At 43.6% G+C, this 22,834-nt stretch overlaps 1 protein-coding gene across 1 annotated transcript; it reads right to left on the bottom strand.

The window, feature by feature from the left end:
• Positions 1-123: 123 nt before the first annotated feature.
• Positions 124-15,694, bottom strand: PRDM14 (PR domain containing 14). The gene is made up of 7 exons (XM_004680027.2): positions 14,986-15,694; positions 14,073-14,126; positions 13,826-13,983; positions 12,628-12,898; positions 8,241-8,443; positions 1,255-1,356; positions 124-359 (listed from the first exon to the last, which is right to left on the bottom strand). Exons 1-7 carry the CDS (start codon positions 15,692-15,694, stop codon positions 132-134), a joined length of 1,725 nt encoding a protein of 574 aa, XP_004680084.2. The 3' UTR covers positions 124-131.
• Between the last annotated feature and the right edge of the window lie 7,140 nt (positions 15,695-22,834).

Raw genomic sequence — 22,834 nt, 5'->3', positions numbered from 1 at the left:
AATAGGTTATTTCCATTTTTCTGGTTTTTTTTTTTTTGTCTCAATATAATTATCATGTTTATACAACACACCGATAACCAAGAAAATAAAGTCCTTAGTTTTCATAATGTCCCTGAACTCCCTCCTGAGGGTTAGTAGTCTTCATGAAACTTCATGTGGGAGAAGAACGCTTCTTGATCTGGGAGTGTTTTTCCACAGATGCTGCAGGAGCAGCCGTCATCCTCCTTGTGTGAGCGTCGGACATGACTGTCATGGGCAGCGTGGGACGCAAAAGATTTACCACAGTACTTGCATTTGAAGGGCTTCTCCCCGGAGTGCTGCCTAATATGTGTGCGGAGTATGCTGGAGGCAGTAAACTTCTGCGGGAGAATGGAAAGCAGAAAAAGTAAATATCCATTAGCTGGACAACCAGTTAAACAAAGGAGTTGATTTTATTGTCACTGATTCTCCATTCTCCAATTGATGAACCAAGAGCTATAGATAGAAAGCTCGTGGTCACAGCAGTAGATTTAATGTAAAGAGACATGATTGATTGTCATTCTGCTAGTTTTGAGTAACACTGGTTATTAGAACAGTGGCTCTTCAGGGGCTAAGATTACCTGCGAGTCTAGTTAGAGATGCAGACCACCAACCCTGTCCCCATGAGCATACCCAGCAAGTTTGACATGACACTCACCAACCTGCATTAATCAAGACGTAGGTAGACGTAGGGCTACCCTCTAAGATAAAAGTGCAAAAGGACTAGCTATTATTGGCCAGTTAGCTAAATCGCCACCTTATTGACTTCTTTTTTTAATTTAAATTTTGAAATAATTGTAAATTCACATGCAGTTATAGCAATAGATCCTGGTATGCCCTTTACCCAGTTTTCCCCAATGGATACATCTTACAAAACTATAATTCAATATCACAACCAAGAGTATGACATAGATAAGATAGAGAACATTTCACTGTAAGGACCCCTCACACTGTAGCATTTAAGAGTCCACGCTGTTAAATGCTACACAGTTAAATCTGTAATCATGGGGTTCCTATAAATGGAGGATGTATTTCATTGCACATGCCTTAAATACCATTTTAACAATAGAAGGTTCTATCTTAAACAAACTTGAACAGATTTGAAGATGGACATGGGGACTGAATTAATTTACCAAGAAGTTGTTATAAACCAGATTTTATGCTTCAAGTTCTTATCTATGTACACCCAAGCAGGGCTCAATCAAGGCAGATCCTTTAGCAGAAGGCTCCATTTACCTTTGTACAATACACACACTGGTAGGGTCTGTCTCCAGAGTGGACTCTCATGTGCTTGTTTAGACTGGAAGATTGAGAGAAACATTTCCCACATGTCGAACACTAAGTCGAGAAAGAAAAATATGGCTGAAATCACATCTTCCCTTAACAAGTTTATTTCACCATTGTGTTTACCCGGGATGAGAGAATTACTGTATTTATTCTGTGTATGTTTTTAGGGAAAACCCAGGCTTAGGGTCTATTTGAGAAAGTAGAAAGACATCCTGGACAAAACGCAAGAAAGAACCCAGCAGTGTGGCTTCTAGTGCAGAGCTTGTACAACGCTGTCATGTTAGGTAATTTTTCTAACATCTTTAGCTGTCAAGTTGCTTCTGATGTGAAATGTGGGAATTAAACAGGATCATGGTGTTTAAGAGAGGACTGAATTAGTCCTGATCTACCAACAAGTAGCTATTCAATTAAACTTGGAATCTATTTCCAAATTCTTCTCATGAGCAAAATACAGGCTGTTTTCCTTACAGCGTTGTGAGTAAACTGCAAACATTGCACAATTGCGTCCATAGGAATTTCCAGAATACTTACTATGTAGTCAACACAGCTAGAGATAAGATAAAAATTGAGTGGATGTGGTAAGGAATATATGGACCAAAATGGAGGTACAGGTGACATGACACGAGAGCACACGGTACAGCCACTTGCTGTTCAGGTCATCTCTCGGGATTCTTGATTCTAATGATTCTTGTCAAATCATCTAGAGTCTTTAAACCAGGTAAAGGAAAGGAAACTGCTGTGCTACCATGGCCTGGTACCCAGGTGTGCACACATGCTCTGAGAGAAGTACATTTTTAGATTGTGGACTCTGGGTGGATTTTAAAAGTCTATTTAATGTACTACTTGAAGTTTTAAAATAGTGTGTGTTATTGCTACTGAAGCAAAAAGAATCAGATGCTTAAGCTAATAATGCAGAGAACTGATTGACTACGACTTTGAAAATTAAAAACAAGCTTGACAAAAAAATGTACAGAATAGAAATGCATAGCTGAACTGCTAAAAGACTAAATACTTGACTTGAGGAATAAAGCTGGCACAATCTGAGAAGTTATTGGGAAAAAAATAGTGAAGTAAAAATATGGGAGGATAAAGACAATACCTGACTTCTGCCTGAAAAGTTCCAGGAGAAAGCACAGATCTAGAAGATAACCAAAGAAAGAACACGAAAATACCTTTGAGCTCTGGACCTCTACCTTCATAGGGAAAGAATGCCTTGTACTACATTGATTATAGTGCAAAAGGAAAAGACATCCATTTTATTTTAACACATTCTGCTAAAATCAGAACTCCAAAGAAATTCTTTCCTTCCACGAGTAATTTTAAGATACTTTGAAATTTCTGAGGAAAAAATATTTCTAAAACCCTATATCCTATCAAACTATCAAAGTATGTAAGTGAGAATAGTCTCAAAGAAGTTCTTAATGTAAATGTATTATACAAGTTGTACAATTAAGAAATGAAATTTAGGGCCTTCTTGGTGGTACAGGGGTTAAGTCTTAGCCCTATCAAGCTACCAGCCTCCACTGCAGCATGAATTTAATGCTCAGCCAGGGATCTAACCTACATGGTATCGTAAATCACACCTGTCTCTCCCACTGTGCTCCTCAGCTGTGTATTTCAGTAGATCCATCTGTTTTGCGCAACACTCTGTCTCTGGCGAATCCTCTCACCCTCCCACACCTGGCCTACACCTCAACTCTTGCATACATAAATAAATCTTTAAAGGAAGAAACAAAGGAAATTTATCTTACAATTAAAACTCTTAGCAAAACTAAAACTTACAAGCCAAGATGAAACAAAGAAAGTGAATCTGGCACAGAATTGAGCAGTTGATGGAGCTTAAGAGACAATTCTTTTTTTTTTTTTTTTATTCATATAGAACTGGGGTACAGGCCAGAGATGCAGAGGGTGAGAGGATTCACCAGATAGATTGGGGAGCAGAACAGGTAGAATAGAGAAGTACACTGTGAGGGGAGCAGTGGGTGGGCCAGGAGACCAGCAGGGAGGGAGGGCCCTTAAGAGACAATTCTTTATGAAAAACAGCTCTCTCCATTGGTCAGATATTTCAGTGTTGGGGAGAGCTGACATTCTGAATCCATTTAAGAAGTACTTTTGCTACTCATGGTTATGAGTCACAGGGATTTGCTCTAACAATTTTATTTTGTGATAAAAAGGAGGCCTCCCTAGTGACCGAAGGCTAAGTCTTAGTGCTATCACCTTGAAGATGTGAGTTCTATCCCCGGTCAGTGACCCACATCTGGTGCAGCAGAGCTCTTGTCTCACAGTGTATTTCAGTCCATCTGCCTATTTCGTTCTCTACTCTGTCTCTGGTGAGTCCTCCTAGTCTAGCCCCCAATATCACCAGTTCTTCTATGCAAAATTTAAAAAGACATATAGGGTTTAAATGTTTTTTGGAGGGTGGTAATACAGGGTGTTCCCATGCTTTGTTATATACCCAGCATCTAATGATATTTTTGTAAAACAATAACATTTTTCTCTTTCAATAGATGATCGTTTTTATTAAAAATAATATGTCTGGGGGTCTCCCTGGTGGCACAGGGGTTAAGACCTAGCACTATGAAGCTATCTGCAGCCACTGCAGCATGAGTTCAATGACCAGGGAGGTGACCCACATGGCACAGCAGATGTCTCCTGTCCTGCCCACTGCTCCCCTCAGCAGTGTATTTCAGTCCATCTGTTCTGTTCCCCACACTGTTTCTTGTGAATCCTCCCACCACCACCACCCCGTACCTCTGGCCTGTTACCCAGTTCTTGTAAACATAAATTAAATCTTTAATTTTTCTGGGGGCTTCCCTGGTGTTGCAAGGGGTTGAGCTGCAGCATTATGAAGCTGTCCACAGCCACTGTCCACAACACGAGTTTGATGCTCACTGCCTGATCAGGAAGTTGTCCAACATGGCACAGCTGCGCTCCTCAGCAGTGTATTTTGGTCAACTGCATGTTCTGCTTTCTGCTCCCTACTTTGTCTGTGGTGAATCCTTTCACCCTCTGCCATATTCCTCAACCCCACACCTCTAACCTATACTCCAGTTCTTGTATGCATAAATACATCTTTTTTAAAAAAAAAAAAGAAAAATTTTTAAGAAGTTCTGCATGTTTGTTTCATTTAAGTTTCTTTTTCTTTTTTAAAGATTTACTTATTTATGCATACAAAAGCTGGGGTGTAGGCCAAAGATACAGGGTGTGAGAAGATTCACCAGAGACAGAGCTGGGAACATAACAGGAAGATTGTTGAAATACACTGCTGAGGGGAGCAGTGGATAAGACAGGAGGTCTTCTGCAACACATGGGTTAGCTCCATAGCTGGGGATCGAACTCGTGCTGATGCGGCTGTGGACAGCTTCACAGTGCTGTATCTTAACACCTTGTGCCACCAGTGAGGGCCCTTGAGTTTTAAAAACAAAATTTTTAAATGTCTTTTATTTATTTAGGCATACAAGAATTGGGGTGTAGGCCAGAGGTGCGGGAGTGAGGGGATTCACCAGAAACAGTGGAGAGCAGAACATGTGGATTTATTAAAAAAACACTGCTGAGGGGAGCAGCAGTAGAGACAGGAGAGGTCTGCCAGGCCATGTGGGTCAGCTTCCTGGCCAGGGATTGAACTCATGCCACGGTGACTGCCAATAGCTTGATAGCGCTAAGACAACCTCTGTCCCACACTTGAGTTTCTTTTCTCCTGTTCAATGAAATGTTTAATTTTAGACTTATACAGTAATTAAAATACTATATCATCTTAAAAGTATTTGAATGAAAGTGTATGATATAAAGAAACAAAATGAGAATTAAAAATATTAAGCAATAAAAACAAGGAAAGGAAAGAAAAATCTTATTCCTTAACATAATGAAGATAAAGCATCATGGGAAATTCATGTTGAGAACATGTTCAGAGAAAAACCACCAACGTCTCTGGAGCTCAGCACAAAATTCTTGGCTACATACTGTAAACATGTGAAATGGTATTTATAGTCATGATAAATAAAGGATGAGACACTCAGGAGAGTTTGCAAATAAGATAACTGAAGAGGACTATGGACTATGGACTATGACAGGACTTATCCTTTTCTACTGCCAGCTTAAAATGATTATGCCTGAATCTACCAGGAAACAGGTGCCAGTTATCACTTCACAATGACCAGCTTCAGGTCCTCCTTTTAGGTCTTGTCATCTACTGCCCTTGCAGGCCACAGTGCCAATCCAGAGCTTCTCTCCTCAAAACCAAGACCCCATTGACCTCAGTGTTCAGGCCCATGAGCCATCCAACATGCTAGTAGAAACCTCTTGAGCTAACATTCATCTTTAATCAAATACAAAGCAAACAGTAATCCCAAAGCATCTGCTTTTAACACCCTTTTCACCTCTTCGCACAAAGTTTAAGTAATCCTAAATGTTGAATCTCATCCAACTGTAAGATCCTCCATTACTTTTTGTGCTGACTGAAAAAAAGTCTACCAATTTAAACTATAACATGCCATTTCTAGTGGAATACTCCGAGTTACGAAATAAAAGTATGAAGAAATCTCCAAATCCCAGAGCTGGTCAAAAATATTACAAAAGCATGTAGCAGTTACATATTCTCCAAGGACAAACCACAGGGTGAATAGGCTATTATTAATAAAATGTATTTTAAAATTTAAACCTCATCAATAATATAATACAAAATCAAAGAGTATATAATTTCTCATCTGTTAAAATGACAGCCTAAAAGATTACTATGGGACATCTGCTGCAAGTTATTTCACTTGAGCCCAGTTAGTTGGATTAAAGAATGATACTTTCTTTTGAAGACATCTGACACCTTAATTTGAGAGTCTTAAAAATTGTACACATACTTTGACTCAACTTTTTTTTTAAGCATTTTGTCACTGTAGAAATATTGTAGGAAGGAATACACAAAATAAGGGATTGGTTAAATAAATTATTTCACAATCATCTAATGTACTGACATAGTCACTTTATGTTTTCAAATTAGCTCCTGATGTAATGTTAAGTAGCCTCCTAAATTTCAGTATGATCTGAGTATATTAAACACACACACATATACAAGAAAATTTCGGCCCTTCCTGGTGGCGCAGCGGGTCAAAGCACAGCAATGAGAAGCTAAAGCCACTTCTGCATGAGTTTGATTCCCGCCTGCCCCGGAGGTGACCACATGGCGTGGCAGACCTCTCCTGACCCGCCCGCTGCTCCCCTCAGCAGTGTACTTCATCGATCTGCCTGTTCTGTTCCCCACTCTGTCTCTGGTGAAGCCTCTTGCTGTCCTGTCCCTGAGCCTCTGGCCTGTGCCCCAGTTCTGTATGCACAAATAAAAATAAATCATTAAAAAAAAAAAAAAGAAAACTTCACTTCCAATGTCTTAACATTGGGTTATAGCATGTTAGGTAGATTTAGTTTTGTTTTTTTTTTCCTCCAAATTGTACTTACCAAGTATGTATTATTTCTGTATATTAAAAAAATTAAAGTTAAAAATAAGTTTGCCAAGTAAAAATCACTGTTGGCTTTATTCACACACTCCCAGAAATCGAATCAGCAATATAATGTATTCTTTTCTGTTTTTTTTCATCCACATAGCAAGTGTAATAAGGTAGTTTAATGACATCATGCTATACACATTCTACCCCTTATTTTTGTTTAATACACCATGATTTATACAATTGATTGAATAATTCTTACCACCAATTGACATATGACTTGCAGTCTCTAAGATGATACTATCAGAAAATACTAGACAGTATAGCTTTTAACTTTTTGTCAGGCTGATGGCTAGGAAATAAATTATATCCTTAGAGTTATAAAAACAATGTACTAGTTTTTAAAAAGACTCAACATTTACAGAAGTAAATAATAGTTACTAAATGTGACCTTTTTAGAAGTTTAGCTGTGACCAGGAGGGAAACAATAAGAGCAATTCTATGATGATGACTTAGTTTTCAAACAAGGAAATCTGGAGCTAGAGTTGCTCAAAATTGTAGCATCATTTGTTGGACCTACATGGCCCAGAGAGAAACCCATGTCTGTCTGACCCAATTTCCCTAAGTCCAATGGTAGTTTGCACTTTTTTACACAAAGCCTGTTAAAGCCACTAGGTATCCAGAATGGTGAAAAATATCCCTCCCCTACATGCCATTTTTGTCTTTTCCCTTATCAAATCCTTGGTCTACCATACAGGTCTTCCATTCTTTGGACCATGGTCATAACAATCGATAAGATAAGCCTGCACAGGTTATAGACAAGTTGCAGTTGTCTAAAACTACACACCGGGCCCTCCCTAGTGGCACAACAGGTTAAAGTACAGCACCATGAAGCTCAAAACAGTCACTTCACCGTGAGTTCCATTCCCAGCCAGGGAAATGACCCACATGGCCTCTCCTGACTCGCCCACTGCTCCTCTCAGCAGTATTTCATTGATATCCCTGTTCTGCTCCCCACTCTGCCTCTGGTGAATCCTCTAACTACCCTGCACCTCTGGCCTGTACCTCAGTTCTGTATGCATAAATAAAAATAAATCTTTAAAAAAAAAAACCTACACACTAATCTCTTTCTTGCCTGGAATATCTCAACCCACTCCCCAACCCCTCAACCATCCTGCTGATGTAATAAGTTAGACACCCCACTAATCTCCTAGATTTGGCTCAAGGTCACCTCTTCAATGAGGCCTTTCATTACCCGAGTGTCCAGAGAGAAGTGGACTCTTTCTCTATCCATGTTTGTCTCTATCTACACGGCCACCTACCACTCAGCTATTCGGGTCATGCCTGTCCTACAGCAGCACTACCAACCTAAAATGATTTTACCAGGTATTACATCCCAGCACTTAGCATCTATAAAGCCATCACAGACCTATATTTAGCAGCTTGGGGAAGGTGTGTGAAAGCAGAGTGTGGGGTAGACGGGGTCATTCCTACCCTGGTTCTTACCTTGTGAGGCCTGTGCTTCTCATGGACATGAAGAATATGGATTCTGAGCCGGTCACGCTTCTCAAAGGATCGTTTACAGAGAGAGCAGGGAAATTTCCTATCACCCATGTCCACACAGGGGGTGTACTTGAGATGCTTATCTCTGTAATATTTGTAGGTAAATACTTTTCCACATCTTTCACATCTGTAACCCTCTGCAGATTCTGTCAAATAAAGGAAAAACATGAGGGGCTTGGTCAGCTAACTTCTCTCATTCTTACGCCCAACAAGAAATTCTTACAGAAAATTTGAACATATCAAAGTCAAAATAGAAAAAACAAACAAACAAAAAAAAACCCTTCATGTGTCCAATACCAACCTTTGACGAAGAACTTGTAGACTTCCCTCTATAATAGATTTCAATACTAATCTATCGTTTGATTTATAAATACCTCAATCCATAATCGCTAATATATATTGACTTAAAAAGTTAAACCACATGCCATTTGTAACTAAACCATTACTTCATTTTGTTATTCAACTTAGGCTTCAAAGTCTACATATTGCCCATGTCATTATTTTAATGTACAGGTTTTCTTTGTTTACTGAAATGTATTTTTTGAAGGAACTCTTCTCCCTGCCCAATATAAAAAGTTCAATCTGGGCCACCCTGGTGACACAGAGTTAAAGTCTCAACACTATCAATGTATCACTAGCAACTGTGGAGGCATGAGTTAGATCCCCAGCCAGCCAGGAAGCTGACCCACATGGCACAACAGTACTCTTCTATCTCACCTGCTGCTCCCCTCAGCAGTGCATTTCTGTTCCCCACTGTCCCTGATGAGTCCTTTCACCGCCACACTTCTGCCCTAATCCCCAGTTCTTGTATGCATAATTAAAATAATTTTTTTAAAAAGGTTAATCCTGTAATTCTTGAATACACCCAGACTGGTACTTGTTATACGATCAAAATACAGAAACATCGCTTGACCCTTTCGGATTGGTCTGAGCTACAAGTTCAAGCAATTCCCCCAGAAGAAGGGACACCCACAACTTGCTTCTCAGGCTTCACAACTGTGGTTCTGTTTGACCTGGTTACATCCTCTTAGCTTAGAGTTCACATCCCTGAACTTTTGGGGGACAATACAGAGGCAGACTTGTCATGGATAGAAAATGAATGGCAATATTTTGCCTTTTAATATAGAATATGGTGTTTTCATTGACAATTTAAGTCTAACACTTACGGAAATCTTACTAACAACATTTGTGAGAAAGCTAAACCTGGTCTTAATCAATGGAAGAAGGAGGGGGAGAACTGAGGTTAGAGAGGGTGCTGCCGACTCTAGCAAAGAAGGTCCCAATTTCAGGGGTGTCTATGTATTGGGGGCAGGGGAGAAGACAAGGGCCACCTACAAAAGCACCCCTGCTGTGGACACTCTGGATTCCAGAGGATAAAGTGGCTTTCACTGTGAATGCATCATTGAGAATCATTGTCTGCCCCAGGGAGGAAGAAAGGTGAGTATCTGAAAGTCTGTAGATGGAAATCTTTTCAGCATCAGGACAGCAGGGAGGCTAACCATCAGGAATTTTGTTAGTTAACAACTAAGACCAAGGCACCTTAACAGGTGACTAAGGAAATAAACCATTCATTAAGTAAATAACCGGGAAGGTAACCACCTACCCCAGGCTTATCCGTTGCCCAGCTAAGTCTATCACTTTCATTGAGGTGCTAATACTCTCAGAATACTCCAGCTGGGATGGTTTTTACTCAGAGCTAGATTTGCCATTGGTCAGAAATACCTCGCCTTCCTGCTTCCCGGGGTGGGACTGAGTCTAAGAGCCAGAGTCCAAGATCTTTACAAATGAAAGCACTAAAGCATACCAAAATTCAGAATAAGTTTAAGTAGTTTGCCCAACAACCATTTAGACTGGAGTGGCACCGCCCTTACTAATTAGGGTTCAGCTTACTCAGCTGCCCATGGGTGCTTGGAAATTTTATCTTAACTTATTTTATCCTGTCCCTCTCTTTCCTCCCTGTGCCACCCCCCACCCCACATCTTTATCAAAAACTCTTTTTATCCAAGGGATTTCCCCGATACTGATAGGGATGCTTTCAACCCCACCTCACAACAGTTCAGACAGAATTTGCAAACGATTTCGAGTTGTATTCACATTCCACACCTACAACCCCCAAAACACACACTCGGCAGGCTTGCATACTCAAATAACCCGCCCACATAGGGTCCAGACTGTTCCCTCCCACTCAAGACCTAAAAGGCAAAGTACCCACCAAGCCTGGAAAAAGTCTGCAAAAAGCAATTCTTTTGAAAACAGAGGAATTCTGATTTTTTTCTTTTTTAAAACTTATCCAAAAACATTCATATTAACAGAAAACAAATTCATAAACAATTTTGTCCAGCAAAATAAGTTGTTCAAAGTTTCTTTCCATATAGAGTCAAAAAATTATATCATCTTAACAGCGTCCTGAACATCTTATGTAATTCGGTTCAGGGTAGGAGCACAGGAAATTCGTAAGTGTGCATCTTTGTTGCTTATTAATAATTGTGGTCTCTGGTGTCTGAATATTATTTCATGTTACTCATCATCATTTACTTGTTTTTATTAGGTATGTTGGGATATTTCATTAAGTAGGTTGGTTGATTTTTCACAAATATGGGTAGTACATACAAATTTTTCCCCTTAAACAATTTCCTGAAGATAATTTTCCAGGAGAGTCCTACTGGGGCATCAAAGGTCATAAACATTTCAATAGTTTGATACATAATATTAAATAATTTTTCAAAAGGGTAACTGATTCTATTTTGTGTTATCAAACATTTTTCTCGAATCTTTTTCATTTCTTATTTTAACAATGATTGGTACATTTTTAAAAAGTGACCAAAAAGACTTACGTGACTTGGTGCTGAGGTAGCTGTTAGCTTTACAGACTACAGATAATCTCCCCATCTCCACCCTCCAACATGACCCCCACCTCCATGCCATGCACATATTAGGGTGGAAGGCAAACAGCTCACCACAAAAAGAGTTCAGACATCAGTTGTTGCTTGGAATCTTTCAAGAGACTAGTCACCACTGGTGAATTGTCACTCACTACTGGTGAACTAACCCCTGGTGAATGAGTCCTTGCCTTTGACTCACTTTTCCAAAGCTTCCCTCTTCCTGCCTCATACATCCCTTATTTCATTTTAACCTAAAAGCAACTTGCCCCCCAATACAGTGGTAATGTCTTCCTCCTTCATTCAATACTATACAGGAGCAGGGGATATTGTGGTGTTTAGAGTTATTTCCTGCACTTGAATACCAGGGTTGCCCTATAACAAAGGGCCTCAGTTCTAGCATGGAGACAGGCAGGCAATCAATATTGTATGTGGAGAATACCATTCACATTTTCTTTTACCTGTTATTTATTACACTTATAACAAAATAAGGTGATCCTTCTATGTGAGTTCACATATTAGGACCTCTTCCCCTCCAGCAGTTCCCAAACTTCTATGTTTATGAAAACCACATAGAGAGCTTATTTTAACAAGCAAATTCCAGAGGTTCACTTTTAGAGAGTGGGATGATGGTCTGTTAGTTCTTTAGTCCAGGAACATCACCACCCCCTGGAAGCTTGATAGAAACGCACAATCGTGGGTCTCAGAATGAGAAATTGCACCTTTCCCAAGCCCCAGATAGTCACAACCACATTAAAATTTGAGACCCAGAATGTAACATGATGCTTTTCAAAAACAACTGAGACCTATACTAAGAAAAATATCTTACATTTGAGACCCAGCATACACATTTCCATTAGCAACAAAAATTTCAAACAATGCTTACTCTTACTTAAGTGAGATTCATATCAATATTGTCTATTCTATTTCATTCTTAGAATCTATTTTTTCTTTTAATGCTGGTCTTGACCACTGTATTGATTTCCCTCCCCATTACGATTTACTGCAAACCATCATTTGGAAAACATTACTCTCCAATTTTTGACTTCATCAAGTGTATAAGCCTGAGCACAGATGAGTTAGAAATTGGCTCACCTAAGCAGAAGTTGCACCCATTTATTTCTCTTTTATTTTATTCTCGGTATGGCAGGAAGGGAGAGGCTGGTGGGACAAGGACAGAAGTAAAATACCTTGTGAATAGAAGCTTCCCGCAGTGTTAGATGAGGGTGTTATCCTACAGCTGGGTAATGCCCTGGGTAATGCGCCCTAGATAGAGACACCCTTTGTTTAGTCTCCTGCATTAGTTTTGGGGGGCGGGGGGAGGGAGGGAAGAAGTCCCTCAAGTAATCAGAGAAGTTGCAGGAAAATCTGTAAGAGGTGTTGGTTTGGGGGAAAATCTCAGTCCTTCTGCTAGGAAGTTCTCACCAAGTGAGGCAAAGGTGTGCACTCACCTTCAGATAGCCCAGACATTTGTCTCCCCGGCTCTGAGAGGTAAAGGCTCACAGGAATATCCAAAAACTTTTCATAGCAGTCTCCATACCACACAAGGAGTTCTTGGTGCTGGTAGATCTCCTTGCAGCTCTCATAAAATATCTGCCCTTGACATTGCACTGCCACTAGGTTCTGTTCCTTAGGAAAACGGGCACAATTGACGTAGGACATCCAGTTCCCAGAGCTTCCCTTTCCATCTATAAAGTGGCTCAGATGGCCATCTTCAAATATCTAAATGAAATAAGATATTAAGTTTGGAATGTATATTTTTTGGCCTCTTCTATAAATTTACTATTAAAAATATATGACCCAAATTTCATATTTGAGTCCATGGAATGTACTATTGAAGTTATTAACATCACACCTAAATAGATTAGCTTAAAGATATCAGATGGTATTTTGATATTTTCCTTTTATAACTTTTTTAATTTCCAAATTCCTATAGTGAGTATACATTAATTTCATAAGCAGAGGTAAAAGAAAAGAGATTAATTCCACTAAGACACCCACTTATCATGGATGCAACCTGGTTATCATGCATACTAATAGAGCCATTATTAATGCTTTCTCTGCTGTTGGCAATTCTAAAGTCTTCACTGTTTTGTTATTGTAAGCAGCCCTTTGATTAACATCTCCCACATTCTGATTTTAGGTTACTTTACTAAATGATTAATCTTAGAGGTAGAAATTCAGGGTCAACACCGTCTTCCCAGCATGTCCCTTACATATATATAGGTAAGACTATCAGCTTTTAAAAATCATTAGCTAGTTACATTGGCAAACGATAACATTTAAAAATCTGTTTTGATTTCCTTGGACATATTTTCAGCATCATTATATTTAAAATATTTAGTTTTGTCTATAAATATAACACAATGGATTAATTCCTTAAATGTACATGCCATGACTAATCTTCAGGTTAAAACGACTTAAGGTACTACAAAAATCTCTGGAACTCTTGCAGAGGTGCTATTTCATGGCGTGAACACCTGCCTTTCCTTCCTTTTATATTGCAAAACAGCACAAGATAGCAGATTACTGTTCCAACTATCCTCTTCTCCCACCCAGGTCAGGCCTCTCCCAGGGAGGTAGAAGCAAAAATTTCCCCCATCCCCCTCCCTTCCCACCCTCAAGTCAGCCCAGCAGAAACACACTTACCTCCCACATCAGAGAATTGTCTCCGTATGTTTTGACTTCACTGGCGTTGACCACTTTACCCTGAAAGGGCCCAAACCTGATTCCTTTGGCAATGAGACTACTGCAGAACACACCAAAATGTGGGACTGCACCAAATTTCGTCTGCCTGAGGCAGAGACCTAGGGGAAACCCAAGGCAAGAAAGCCAGTAAGAAGATTAACTGAAATCATTCTTGAGGAAAGAATTACAAGCAAGGAGCCCAGCCTACCTTCTGGTAGTTGAACAGAGTCTTTATCCAGAGTTTGAGGAAGAGAATCAGACCCTAGGAAAAGACAGGGCTAACAGTTAATTTGCTGTTAACAAGTATGATGAAATGCTTTCTTGCCTTTTTTTTTTTTTAAGATTTATTTATTTGTGCACACAGAGCTGGGGTACAGGCCAGAGGCTCAGGGGCGGTGAGAGGCTTCACCAGAGACAGAGTGGGGAACAGAACAGGCAGATCGATGAAGTACACTGCTGAGGGGAGCAGCGGGCGGGGCAGGAGAGGTCTGCCTCACCATGTGGTCACCTCCGTGACAAACGGGGCAAACGGGAATCGAACTCATGCGGAAGCAGCTTTAGATTCTCAGTGCTGTGCTTTAACCTGCTGCGCCACCAGGGAGGGCCCATGATGAAATGCTTTCAGGAAGCATTTTCTTCCATCTTTCCCAGAGGTAATCATTACCCCAAATTTGATTTATTTTATATTTTTTCTACTCCTTTTACATATACAATTTTTTTACTTGGGACTTAGAACAACCCTTGCCAGTTTATGTTATTAACTCCATTTTGCAAATTTAAAGAACTTAGTCAGAGGTAATAATGATTGACTAAGGTGAAGGTAAATGACTGAGCTGAGATTCCACATATGAACTGAATCAGATCCATGCACATCCTGAGAGAATCTGCAACCAGCTGACACACCCATCCAAGGCAGCATTTCTCTCCACATCCTCCGCTAAAACAAACCTTAGGAGTCTGCAGTTAAGTAATTAAAGCCTCCCCAGGCCCCTTTCTCTAATGGAAGTACATTCACTCTCACTCTCCCAGACTAGTTGGTCTTAACTCCACCTACAAGTGCCCCTTCCCCACTCTACTCCCTCTCACCCAACTTCTAGATGTTGTATGTAGACTGCCTTTACCAGAGCTGTCTGTAGGAACAGGGAGCCCGGAAATCGCGTGCTGCAGGCGAGCTGAGTGCTCCAGGCTGGGAATGACCCCGTACAAGACTAAGTGCAGGTCTTCCTGGGTGAAGTGGTAACGATGAGACGGCTTCCCCTCTTGGTTCAGAAATTTGGGGGCAGCTTCAGATTGATTACTGGGGGGGCAAGAAAATAACTGGGAGAACTTCAGCCCTTCAGGTAACAGGGACGCATTCACAGGGGCAGGGGGCGGCAGAAACAAAGTTTCAGGTCCACAATATTGGCCACTGTCGTTGCGGCCACCAATGTTGCCCAAGTCTTCATTGCCGGTGCCTGGATACTCGTGGCTACCGTTGAGTAAGTGTGACACCTCTCTCGGGAAGTGAGGAATTGGGTACCACGTTGGCAGCTTACTGTACCAGGAGAGGTCATAGAGCGGCTCCCGCTGGAGGGTCTGGCTAGGGCTCGGCAGGGGAGGCGCCGTGTGGAAGCCGAAAGGGGGTATAGACTGGGAGGCAGACACTGCGGCTTCCAGCTGCCGGAAAGGTTGGAAATCTTCCTCGGCAGAGATTAGGGCGTTCGTGTAGTGGCCGTAGGGCGTAAAGGGCGTGTAATAAGCTGCGAAGTGATGTGGGTTGCTTTGAAACCTCTCCGGCGGGTAGTGCACTTTGTCTTGGGGTCCGTTCTCCACTAGCGGCCGCAGGGCCATCCTGAGCCGCTGAGCGCGTCGGATCTGCATCAAGCAAGAGACACTGAGAGCGCGTGAGAGACACGCCCGGCCGCCCCTGCCCTCGCAATGCCTGGATGATCCCCTCACCTTCCCCCGCTCGAGCCAGCCGTAGGCCGAAGGAAATGGGATAAACTTAACAATTCGATTCCTCCAACTCTAGCCCACAAACAAAACGCCAACCATAAAGACAAACACAACACTCCCTCCCCCAACGAAAACCTGCTGCAACCTCGCCCAATTCCAAATTCCCGGGCAGGTCGGCTCTGCCTACCCTCTCTAAACACACCTCGACCAAGGTGTCTGGTTAACAACACCCATTCTACATCCAGCCCCACGCCCAGCTCCTGCAAAATCTATTTCAAGTTCTGTCTCCCGGCATCTTCTCCGTCCAACAAAACTCCTACAGGGTGGATCCCTGCTGCTGGGTCTTCCCTTTGCCGGGACTGGGGCCGAAAAGCCAGCTCAAGACCCGCAGCACTGCGCTTTAGGGCAGGCGGCACGCCTCGGGCCCCAAGCGCGAGAGAAGGGACCCTGGTGTTTGCAAAGGGGACACAGTCCCCGAGTCCGGAACAGGTATGGGAGGCCACGCGGCGACGACCCAGGTGGTCCGGACCCAGGCGGTCCTGCGACCCAAGACAACCTTCGTCTGCCTTGAAGCACCGCAGCTGGCGAACGGACGTTAAGCGCAGGCGGCATCCGCCACAGCCCCTAGTGCCCTCTGGAAATTCCAGTCACCTCACCTGGGAGTTAGGGGCCTGGGGTTGCCTCTCTGGAGCCGACAAGGACCAGCGTCAAACCAGATGGGAGAGGAGGCTCGGCAGCCCCCGCTATCCTTACCCTGGCTCCGCCACCCCGCCGCTGTCGCCCTTGCCCCAAAGGACGGCGCTTTAATGGACGCAAGTTCACCAGGGCTGAGAACCGAAGCCTTTTCAGGGCCGGCGGGTCTTGAGGGCACGATCAATGAGTCCAATAAGGAAGCTAAGCAGGGTCGTGACTCAGAAATTAAAGAACAAGGGGTCAGGAGAAGAGGTCAGCCACTACGAAGGCATCTGCCATCCCCCCGCGCTCGCAAGACGCTCTGCTCCTGCCCTTTCCACACCCCGGCACTCTGCAACTTGGGGTTGGGAGTCACTTAAGGAATAAAGCCCCAAAAGGGCAAAATGATCAATCCGAACCAACTGCCACTGCTGCGGGCGCTCCCCAACCGCCGGGGCAGACGACGGCCCGGGGACACCCCGCCGGGACCCACCTTCCAGCGCGCCGCCGCCGATCAGGAGCCTCCAGGACCCAGGACCCTGCAGGACCCTGCGGGGCGACGTGGGCTCCAACCGGTAGGCTTCGGGCAAACCCGGAGGGCTGAGACGGGTTTAATTAAGAGGGCGGCAGGGGCGGGGCCGCGGGGTTTGGAGAGGGCGAGGTGGGGAAGGGCCGCAGCCCGAGGAGTCCCCGGCCAGCCTCCTCCCCGCCCACCGCAGCCAATGGCCGGGGTTCGACGCGCCCACAGTCCCCAGGGGGTCGCACGCTCATCTCAAGGACCCGGGGTAGAGAGCTGGCTGCCCGCTCTCTGCGGCCGGCCCTTAGCTGCTCCTACTTGCAGGTTGGAGGAGCAGAATGTGCCCCGGGGTCTCCATCCCGCCACCTGCGCGCACACTGGCCGCGCGGAGAACCGGACTCGCGTCCCGGCGTCGTGGCCCCAGCTCGGCTTCGACTTCCTAAGCTGAGCCCGAAGGCGGCGTCAACTTGACCCCAAGGGCCGAGTGGACGTGTGACCCTGCTAACTCGTGGGGAGCCTGGCACAGCTCGCGGACCGGGAAGCGGTGTTGCTCCCCGGACGCTGCCCAGCTTTCGGGTGGCGGTTTAGCCCTCTCGGAGAATTTTACTCCCCAAGCGGCTTTCAGTGTTCGAGGGCCCCACCCCTGTGCCGCCTGGGCTGTCCCTTCCCGGGGGGAAGGCTCGTGACCTCGGGCCAGCGGGACTGAAAAGCTAGGGCCAGACCCTCACCGAGTGTTCAAAGACCGCATTTATATTCCCCTCGCCAGCCATCTAGGGAAAGAAAGGAGCACTTAGGGTCCATTCTCATTCACACCTGGGAGCTTCGAGGGTGGGGGAAACACTTGTAAAGCCTGGTGACCTTGTTCGGCTTCTTCGCCGCTCTGCCCTATGTCTCCTCTTCGCAACAAGAGGCGAACTACCTGCCGCAGTGAGGACTGAAGCGAGCGGCGTGAGCCCCGCCGCGGGGCGGCCTGGGCTCCGTTACTAAACGTGGAAGGAGGAGGAAGCGATCGTCCCACTAAGAAACGCCGCCAGACGCCCAGAAGCTGGCGGAGAGGGAGGCTTGGGGCTGAACCGGGCTTTCTTGGTAAACGCCCCGACCTTCGGGAGTAGCTGCGGCGGGTGGGCCCCTGCCGCCGCGGGGCGCGACCCTGCAGGCTTCGCCGCCGGCGGGGCGGTGCGGGACTCAGCGGCCTTAGAGGGCTCTGGCCGGGCGCGACCCGTCGCTCGCCGCGGGGTGCGTGGAATCAAGTGCGGGACCAGCCTGTCCTGGGCGCGGATGGGGCAGCCCGCGTTGCCCACGTCGGCTCGGGTTTTCCGGCCCAAATAGGATCTGCGACGGGTGCGTCGGATTCTTAACCCGGGATGACAAACTCGTTTCCTTCTCTCCTTGTTCTCGACACCTTTACCCCTGTACTTCAGTTCTTAGCTTATGTTGAAGAAGTGAGGGGTACGAGTCAAATCTTGTCCCCAGAACTAGCACCTATGAGAAGGATCGTGTACTTGGGAAAGCGGAATAACTTCTGCGGCCCTATTCCTTCAGAAAGCATGCACACCCCAAGACTCCTGCGACCCATAGCTGGTTACTCTTCCTCCCAGGCCTCTCCCTGAAGATTCAACGGAGCCCTGTGTAATCCGTGAACATCAGCTCCTCTGGAGGCCCTTTCCTTAATTAAGTACAGGCACTCCCTGACTGTAGCTTTACTTTTAGCAGAAGGAGCATGAACCTTTCTCGAAGCCTTGTTCTACAAGGAATCTAGAGTTTAAAACATTAAAAAATCTATTTTTGTTATAAACATGCCTGTTTAAGGAACTTAGAACATAGAAGTGGCAGTGCCTGCCATCTCTGCTCCCAGCTCTACTCTCCAGAGGTGATTCCCATGAACAATTTGGCTCACTCCTTACCCACATTTTAAATATATATGTATATATTTTTAAAGATTTATTTTTATTTATGTATAGAAGAACTAGTGTGTAGGCCAGCAGCTGGAGAATGTGAGCGGATTCACCTCAGACAGAGTGGGGAACAGAACAGGCAGATCTACTGAAATACACTGCTGAGGGGGAGCAGGGGGCAAGACAGGAGAGGTCTGCTGTGCCAAAACTACATTTTGAAATTGCGCCTATACATATAGGATTTTTTTTTTTTAAGGAAAGATTATACTTTCAACTTTTACAATTAATTTTCAAAGGTGCATGGTACAGAAATTCATTTCATGGCTGTATCTACTTTTTCAGCCTCCTCTTAAAAACATTTAAGTTGTTGCCAGTTTTTCAAATTTTAAACAACTATAGGGCATATTGGTATATGGATACTCTGGCTCCTATAGAATAAATGCCAAGGTGCGAAAGTGATCCACAAGGATATGAATTTATACTTCCACCAACAAGGAGTGCAAATGCAGGCTTTTCCACAGCTTCACCCAATGCTGCATATTAGCAATCCTTTAAGGCTTACTGTCTTCAGCTTTAAAGGACTGTGAAATGTGGTATCTTATTCTAATTTGCCTTTTTAAAAAAATTTATTTATGTATGTATAAGAACTGGGGTAGACCAGAGGTGCAGGGGTGGTGAGAGGATTCACCAGAGACAAGAGTGGAGAGCAGAACAGGCAGGTGGATGAAGTACACTGCTGAGGGGAACAGCAGGAAGGTCAGGAGAGGTCTGCCACGCCACATGGATCACCCCCTTTAACTTCTTAGTGCTGTGCTTTAACCCACTGTGCCACCAAGGAGGGCCCTCTAATTTGCCTTTTAAGTTATTTATCTAACAAGTTTCCTGACTGTCTAACTCTTCATGTGTTGGGCACTAAACCACGCAATTGTGAGCAAGGCAGCCCTGTCCTGGCCCATAGTAAGAGCCTTCTGAGGAATTACACATTTGTGTAATTGCTTGATGAATGTGGAACTATGGATTGTAATAACAGTAAAGCAGACAAACTTTATAAAGTAGCAATGAAAGGGTCAGGAATATGTCCTGATCCAAAGCTGGGAGGACAGGGAGTTTCCCTGCCCTTTCAGATTTGAAAGTTCTATATAAATTAAGTAGATGATGAAAGCAAATGGAATTCCAGGTCAAAAGAACAACTAGGACCAAGGCTCTGAGACCCAGGAGGTGTATGGCTGAAAACAGAAATGAAGGATGCCCTGTGTACAAGGTATTTGGAGAATCAGCAGAAGTCAGGCCTTGCAGGGAACATTTGTAAAGATATAAGTATCCTTCCAAGCTTTTTTGCAAGTCTTTATTGAAGGAGTCACTGAAAGTTTTAGGATGTACTAAGACTCTATTGGGTGTATACTGGCTATCAGTATACATAATCCCTGAATCATTTCAGGGTGCAGATGATTAAAGGTCAAATTGTTATGATTTATTTTTTAAGATGAATCATATATTTCAGGAAATGCACATATCTTAAGTGTACTGTGAATATTTTTTAAAGATTTATGCTTACAGAACTGGGGTACAAGCCAGAGGTGTAGTTGTTGAAAGGATTCACCAGAGACAGAGTGGGGAACAGAACAAGCAGATCTATTGAAATACACAGCTGAGGGGAGCAGCAGATGGGTCAGGAGAGGTCTGCCATGCCATGTGGGTCAGCTCCCTGGCTAGAGATTGAACTCGAGCTACAGTGGCTTCTGAGAGCTTCATAGCGTGGTGCTTTGACCTGCTATGCCACCAGGAAGATCTGTGTATTGTGAATTTGTACTGCATAAATCAGTGGATAACTTTTTACTATTAAACTATAGACTCTGTTGTCCCAGAAAATTCTTAAGCTCCTTCCTAGGTAGGCCCTGTAACCAGCTACTCCAGAGATAATTGCTATCTCCCCCCCCCCAATTCAGTTTCACCTATTCTCTAATTTCACATAAGTGAAATCATAGAGATATCAGAACCTTAGTTGTATGACCATAAGAAGTTTTGATGTATGCTGAAAAAAGTGTAGAGCACCTAGAAAACATTCATTGCTCTACTGCAGGACATATAGATGAACACTTCATTTGGAAGAGTTCAAATGGACTGTGAGTGGTACCTAACCACTTTTAATGGTTGCTATTGTCAGGCATATATCAGGGAAAGCTTCCCTCAGCAGGAGCCAAGTTTACATAAAAGTCTGTGCCTCTTTCCTATGGTGGAGGTGCTCAGGTGATCTGGTAAGTTCTCTCTGTAAGAGGCTCTGGTGCTTCAGATGTCCAGAAAGCTACTAGACATGAACTCATGCAATTTACACCCAGATCTATCTCATTACTTCTTTGATCTACTTTCAGCATTTATAATGGTTGCTTCTAACCCTCCAAGGTTGGGTTTTTGGGTTTTTTAATTTTATTTATTTATTTTTTCTTATGCTGATAGAATAGTACTCTTGTAAGGGTCTGCTTGCGGTCAGTGTTTGGACAGGACATTTCTCTTAGTGACTATAACACGCACTACTTATTTCCTTGGCAAATTCCACCTTAATAGGGATAAGACAGTTTCAAAATGTGTCTGATTTATGCATTTGTATCCAAATTAACTACAAATAGGGATAGCCTCAAGAATTTCAAAGAAAGTCTTTCAGGAAAACTTAATCTAGCCATTTCATTTCCATATTAAAATCTCTGTCTTTGGTACTCCTTGGTGGCACAAGGGGTTAAATCTCAATACTATGAAGTTATCAGCAACCACTGCAGCCTAAATTTTATTTATCCCTGGTCAGAGAGCTGACCCACATGGTGCAGCAGACTTTTGTCACTCCCGCTGCTCCCCTCAGCAGTGTACTTTCTCAATCTGCCTGTTCTTCTCCCCGTTCTGTCTCTGGTGAATCCTCAGAAATTAGGTACATTAATGAAACTGGAACTCACACCTAGTGTGTGACTCACTGGTTTTGGCCAGGAATCTCAAATAGAAAAGATGCAAAGTGACTCAGAAGAAACCCAAATTAAGTGTTCTGGTGTATGGCTGGGAGTGAGAGGAGAATCTCCATGAACCTCCATCCTGTGGAAGCCTCCTGTGAGGTCACACATGCAATCCCAAAATGACTTCTCTCTCATTCGGGAAAATGATTGTCAGCTCATTTTGTTATAGTTGGGTTTGGAAGTTTCTAGGATGAGATGTTAGAAGTGAAAGAACTGATTTGACACTGCGATAGCTGATATAACACTGCGATAGCTGATATAAGAGAGGGAGATTCTGACTGAGCAAGGAAGCATTACTCAAAGCATAGCACATGCATGGTTGTAGTGAACTGCCAATTGTTGTTCTGTCTTGCACAACAGATGGGGGAGTTGTTATTGGTATTAACTTGTTCAAGTCAAGTCATAAATAGAGGAATAAATTCAGTCATAAATTCTTTTTTTTTTTTTAAAGATTTATTTATTTATTCATACAGAACTGGGGTACAGGCCAGAGATGCGGAGGGTGAGAGGATTCACCACACACAGAGCGGGGAGCAGAACAGGCAGATCGACAAGTACACTGCTGAGGGGAGCAGCGGGCGGGTCAGGAGAGGTCTGCCACGCCATGTGGTCACCTCCGGGGCAGGCGGGAATCGAACTCTTGAGGAAGTGGCTTTAGTTTCTCAGTGCAGTGCTTTAACCCGCTGCGCCACCAGGGAGGGCCCATAAATTCTTTTAATAGCTAAATAGTATGAAAAGTAAACAACACAAGAATTCCAGATAAGAATCTAGAAGAACAACAACTAAATAAATTTAATCAGGAAGAAAAACTTCATAAAAAATGAAAACCAAACTTGATTGATTAAAAAACTAAAGATGGGCCCTCCCTGGTGGTGCAGAGGGTTGGAGCGTTGCACTGCAAAACTAAGCCAAGATGTGGCTGCTTCCATGGGAGTTCGATCCCTGGCCCTGGAGG

The sequence above is a fragment of the Condylura cristata genome, unplaced genomic scaffold (genome assembly GCF_000260355.1).
Source record: "Condylura cristata isolate star-nosed mole 26May11 unplaced genomic scaffold, ConCri1.0 scaffold00009, whole genome shotgun sequence".
Taxonomy (NCBI): Eukaryota; Metazoa; Chordata; class Mammalia; order Eulipotyphla; family Talpidae; genus Condylura; species Condylura cristata.
Note: the sequence above shows the minus strand (reverse complement) of the source record. Positions and strands in the feature narration are given on the sequence as shown.